The sequence below is a fragment of the Cystoisospora suis genome (assembly GCF_002600585.1).
Source record: "Cystoisospora suis strain Wien I chromosome Unknown contig_2939, whole genome shotgun sequence".
Classification (NCBI taxonomy): Eukaryota; Apicomplexa; class Conoidasida; order Eucoccidiorida; family Sarcocystidae; genus Cystoisospora; species Cystoisospora suis.
The window spans coordinates 29,931-35,874 of NW_027155734.1; the positions used below are offsets into that span (position 1 = coordinate 29,931).

A 5,944-nucleotide genomic window follows, 5' to 3' on the forward strand; every position below is an offset into this window, starting at 1 on the left:
GTTACCATATCCCCCGTACAGACGAAAATCTCACTCAAGAAGTACACGTGAAGAAAAGGAAAGAGAACGATACGCCATACGAGCAGCTTCGCTGTCTGATATGCTGTGGTTATAGGCGAAAAAGCTATGCAGCCTTCTGATTCATAACTCCATGGATACATCAGGTGATGGAACGTCACTAGACTACTCCACGAAGACTTGTACACCTACTTACGCAGCCTAACTGCGTCTACAGACAGCCATGATAGGCTTTACCTGCAGTCGCTTTCGCGTTCTCTTTAACAATCTTCTACAGATAAATACATTTAGAGGCACACCGAAATGCATGCATATATATATACATATGTATATATACACATACATACATATGTCCGCTCACATGCTTACAGGATAGCACCAGCCGCACCGCCGCCGCCACCTCTTTCTGAAGGGTTTACCAGCACATGGTCTCAAGATATCACATTATCAGAAGGGTCATATATATACATATATCTATCTACCCATATATATATATATATATACTCCGACGTGTACACGAATGTACATCTACTTATGTATACATGTGAGTGAGAAGGAAGTGATTTGATACAAACATATATATACATATATACGACGGTCACGAGAAGAAAGAGAAAGAGGAGAAGACGTTATCCTTAGGAGAGCTGAACAGCGACTACAGCCAGGTCAGGTCAAGCTCCCGCGATTACAAGGTTTTGATGGTATTAAAAGAAAAAAACATGACTGAGGATTGTTTCCTTCCTCCTTACATCGTCGTCAGCAGTAGGCATACGGGCCAATGCCAAGGTCAATTGAACCAGTTCATCTACAAGATCTTGAAGAGAAGCCCTCGAGCCCTTACAGCAGAGTTCTCTAAGAGCTCTTGCGGAATCTAACTGAAGCCGCTGAAGAGTCTGTGGTGTACTTCTCCTAATAGTACTGTTGCCTCTCTCTTCGCCTTCTCCACCTCGCGTCAGAGCTCCTTCTCCAGAGGATGCGCCGGTCACTAGAAGCTGGCGAACTAGCATTTGAAGAATTTGTTGAAGCGCATGGGTGTCATTCTTCACAGCTGGTAAGAGACGAGATATGAGGTAGACTGCTGCGATCTTCGCCAAAACATGCCCTGCACCTCCATCGCTCACGCTCTCTCCCCTTGTGATGGTATCCTCTGTAGTCAGGATAGCTGAAACAGCTGATATAGGAACAGATAGGCGAGACTGAATTCTTGTATAGTCGTGAATCCACGACAAAGCTTTCCCTACCCCTGTCATGTAACCTTCAAGAAATCTCTCGTGTTTTCGCTTTAGGCGGTAGAGTAGGGATGGATTTGCTGCTATCGCATCCTCTCCCTGCTGTTGTTGTATTTGAATGAGAACCTTCTCCAGTTCATCGATAGTCAGCAATGACAGACCCTCTACTGAAAGGACTGCTCCACTGACCTCTAGAAGGTCAAAGGCAAGATAACGGTAGTCTTCACTATCCCCTGATATGTCTCCTGTACTGTAAATCGACCTGGGTAGAACCAGCTGTCTTAAACACTCTCGGACCAGGTGTACATACACCTCACGTAGAGCATCATGCGATTTCGGATCTACGCCTACTTGGCATGAATCATTTCCGTTGAAGGAGTCAAGTACCGCATAACCTAGCTCAGTAAAAAATCGTAGAGGTTCTTCGACTATAAGAATTGCGTCGCCAACTCCCGGGCCGTCATAATCGTCGTCTTCGTCTTCGCCTCCTTCTTCTTCTACCCTCTTGGCCAGACGATTCGTATCCGTGGGGGGCGCCAAGGGAATGGAAAGATCATCCGTCTGATTCCGTATAAGGCCTGCAGTCCTTGCAATTTCAACTAAAGAGATAAGAATTTGTAGTAATTGCTGGAGCTGCCCGTCATCATGAATGTGTGTAAGAAACTGAGGAATCAGAGACAAACCCGTCCGTGTATAGACTCTTGATAAGGCAATTAAAGGTAATACGCTCTCTTCACTCACTACACTTCTTTCTTCTCCTGCAGTATGACTAGAACTACCTGTACTACTACGTGTACTGCCACTGCTACTCCCCGAGCTTGTTAAACTGTTTCCTCTTCCTCCTCCGCCTTCATCTCCCTTTCTTCTGAAAGAGATACAGGCACCTAGCCTATTGCGTAACGGGCCAGTACACTGGCTTAACGCAACAGACAACAATTCCTTTTCGAATTCTTCTGTTTCTCTTAAAAGGGTTACTGACACTGCTGAGATAGCATCTGCTCTTTCACCCTCCGTACTACGGTGATTTGCCATAGTAGCAGTCGTAGATGGGGGACAGGAAGAAGAAGACGACGATGAGAAACCATTACTACATGTTGATGTAGACCCCAGTCGGGTGCTGCGATCTCCGCCTGGAGTTTGCTGCGCTCGCAGTAGCTTGTCCTTCGCTCTGTCAATCGATTCATGAATCGATTCAAGCAAACGCGTAATACATGAAGCTGCTGCGTCATCAACATCGTCATCATCTCCTCCCCCACTCACACCTTGGTGAACATGGGCACACGAGTCCTTCGTGCCCCGCTGGAATGCAACGAGATTATCAGAAGAGGCGAGAACTTCAAAACAATCCGAAAAAACCAACGCCAGACTTGCCCTCATGTCGTTACTTGCTTTCAGCTCAGGAGGAGGAGGAGAGGTGGAAGAAAAGCAAGACTCAGCTTCTGTCCCCTCGCTGCTATTATAGAAAAGAGGTATCCACACTTTCCAACACCGAAGGACAGCTCGGAAGAGTGTATTGACTCGATGAAACTGCTGTTGTTGAAGAGCTTTCTGAGGAGATGTCATTGCCAAAGTACTGATGACATTGTGAGAGTTGTTGGCCTTTCTCTCTTTGATTTCTTGTCGAAGATGTAAAAGCACTTGAGTCACTAGTGAGGTAGATGATAAACTCGACAAATTTCTGATGTGTTGTTTCCATACCATTTCATCTGCCATCACTTTCCGATTGAAGCTTTCTTCAGCAAGATGCTGTAACAGAAGAAGTAAGAGACGCTGTTCTCCTTCTCTCTCATTGCCCCCGTCGTCCCCCCCTTCTGACGGACTCCCAGCAACTGCATAAGGACCACCCTTTGTACTGTCTGCTCCTCCTACTGAGACCCAAGGAGACTGTGACAGGGCCTTAGGAAAGGCTTGTATGAGAACTTGGACAGGATTAACCCACTTATTGGCTGTCTGTAATGCGAGATCAGCCATACATAAAGACAGTTGAGTTAACGCAGCTCTGTATCTGTCCCGGCCGCCTCCTCGCATCTCGCCCCCTCCTCCTCCTGCATCTGGGCTTGTTGCCTTCGAAGAATGAAAGCTCAACTCTTGTATTAGACGTAAGATATGGGCACACAGAGTTTCGTGAGACTCAGCAGGAAGTTGATGAAAATCAAACATGGTTTTAGTGCGGAGTGTTTGTGTTAAGAAATACACACACTCGTCGGATAAGTAGTGATACTGTTGAGAAGAGGACGAAGGTGACTGCGGCTGGTTCAGAGCCATAGTAGAAGTTGAAGGGAACGATGACGACGAAGAAGACAATACAGCAACATGATTAGATAACATACTCAGGCACGATTCCCATGCATCTGGTGACTTCTGCCACTGGCGTAACCAGCTATCGGCTTGACTCCGTTGAAGGTGATCTGTACCCGAATATAAGGCGTGAAGCATCTGGAGGACCACTTCAGTATTGCCCTCAGGATTTGTACGAGGGCTCGTAGTACTACTGCTACTATACTGAGTACTTGATACGCCACCAACGACTCCCTCACAGGGAGGCGGAGGTGAAGACATATGATGCGACCCTGGTGGTATCATCTTGGTAAGAGACAATCGCTTTTCAGAAGAATTGGAGAGGGAGAGAGACAGAACGAGAGGCAGATGAGAAAAAACAACATGAAAATCTCCTGGGAGGGAAGCTTCAAACCCGGTGAACAAACCGAGGGAGAAGAGAAAATGGACGGGGGGAAGGAAAGAAAGACTGAGAAAAGGAAGAGACAAGAAAAGAGACAATCACCCTAACGCCGAAAACCGAGGCAGACGATAGATACCGAGAAGCAAAGGGAGAGAAGGCGTCAGACAATGAAAGGAAGCCGAGTAAAACGAACACGACGGACGGAAACACGCGAGAGAAAAGGGACACAAACGGAAACTTTCCTTGTACAAAAGATCAAGATGAACGCATGAGGTGCAAGACGATCTTCTTTGACGTGATGGTGGCTCGGATTCGAAAAACCCCTCCCCGTCTCTTATCTTCCATAGTGACGCAGGAAACAACACAATGTTACACCACACTCGGGGGGGTATGCTTGAAAGCCAAGAGATCTCGCTACTCTATGGACTGTGAGAAGAAACAAAATGAAAGAATAGGAAACGAAACACGAAAAAGAACTGGCGGCAGCTCATGCAATGAAGGAAGAGACTGCCCGTGCGTTGATCTGCTCCAAGGAGAGAATTGTCTTTCGTCTCTGAAGTTGACCCCCTACCCAGGAAGACGACGCTGAGCGAGAACAGAGGACGCCAAACACGAGTTGAGAGAGAAAACAAAGGAAACGATAATGGGAAAAAGTGAAGGATGAAGAACAGACAGCACAGACTGTTACTAAGAGATAGAGAGAGGTGTGTTGGGGTTCCGAGGTTGCTTTCTCGTCTTCCAAAGGGAAAGAAACGGAAAGAAGCGAAGAGAGTGAGATTCGTATCAACACGAAGGTGGGAGAAAGCAAGGGTGCTAGCGGACCGCGATACCGCACTTCCTCCCTCCGACAGGACAACGCGAGATGGACTGGCCTTCACCAGATGCCTAGTTTCTATGGGAAGCATAACACTTCAAGAGAGAGTACCTCAGACGGTGAACAGAAAAATCTGGACGTGCTCTCTGAAGGGGCCGCTCACATCATACACGCCAAGGAGCAGAACCGTGCTTCCGTGCTGACGGAGACGATGTAAAAGTGATACCCACGCACGTCTATCCGTACGAACTGAACTCCCTTCGGGTCTGCATTTGCGCATCACGAGTAGAAGGACGGGTGAGATCCTCGGTGCGCAGAAGAAATGGCGGCGACCTGGTCAACAGTTATGAGAACAACATCTCGTTAAAAAGCGGATAGTCGAGAGCGACCACAAAATAGTACAGACGGTGAGCAATCCTGCGCACCGTCTCAACAGATACGCGCGAAAAGATGACGATGTAAGGGCTGAAGAGCGGTGCCTTCAAAACTCTCTTACGAGAAATGTTTTCTTTTCTGCCGTGTATGCAGTACGACGTTTACAAAGACACCAGTTCACCAGAATACACACGGTTCTTGAATGAAGATGGATACTGACCAGAACAAAAGCACAGTTTAGCCGGACAAGGTTAGCCCTCCATTTCCCCCCTCGCAGCCCTAGTAACATCGGGCACTACGGCAATGTTGGCACGGATGAATTAAGAGAGAGATCGGAGTAAGGACGAAGAACAAAGCGACACCACTCAAATGGATGGTCACGGGGTCTGCCTGTTCTTCTCAGCTTCAGCCGCAACAACAGAATGGAAAAAAAGAAATTTCTGGTTAAGGAGACAGACGGCACGGGAAGAAGGCGTCCGAATCATAAAGCGAGAAAACGCATGCAGGGCGTCGCACTGAAAGCTGCTGAAGACCGTCGGTCTTGCTTGAATCATCATAGCAATACAGAAGCGGGACAAATAAGAGAGACAGATAGAAAGGGCCTCAGTCGCAACTGTCTGTACTACCTCCCGAGAGAACTGATAAATCCCGCCAAACAAGGCCCTGTATGGCCCTTTCTTTCTAGGTGTGTTTTCGTGCGTCTCTGGCTTCGAGTCGAAGACATGACCACGGTTACAATCCTCACTAGAGAGGAGTCGAGGAAACAGCGAAAAGTACATGACAGAAGTCACACAGTCGAATACAGCACCCCGAGCGACGAGCGTGAAC

General features: G+C 47.5%; 1 protein-coding gene across 1 annotated transcript in view; it reads right to left on the bottom strand.

Annotated features, from left to right (window-relative positions):
- Nucleotides 1-5,540, bottom strand: part of CSUI_005934 (transportin) — a 13,702-nt gene extending 8,162 nt beyond the window's left edge. The window contains exon 1 of the mRNA XM_068066100.1: nucleotides 768-5,540. Within this exon, the coding sequence (XP_067921930.1) occupies nucleotides 768-3,830 (3,063 nt within the window). The 5' untranslated portion in view covers nucleotides 3,831-5,540. The remainder of the gene's footprint in view (nucleotides 1-767) is intronic.
- Nucleotides 5,541-5,944: the final 404 nt, after the last annotated feature.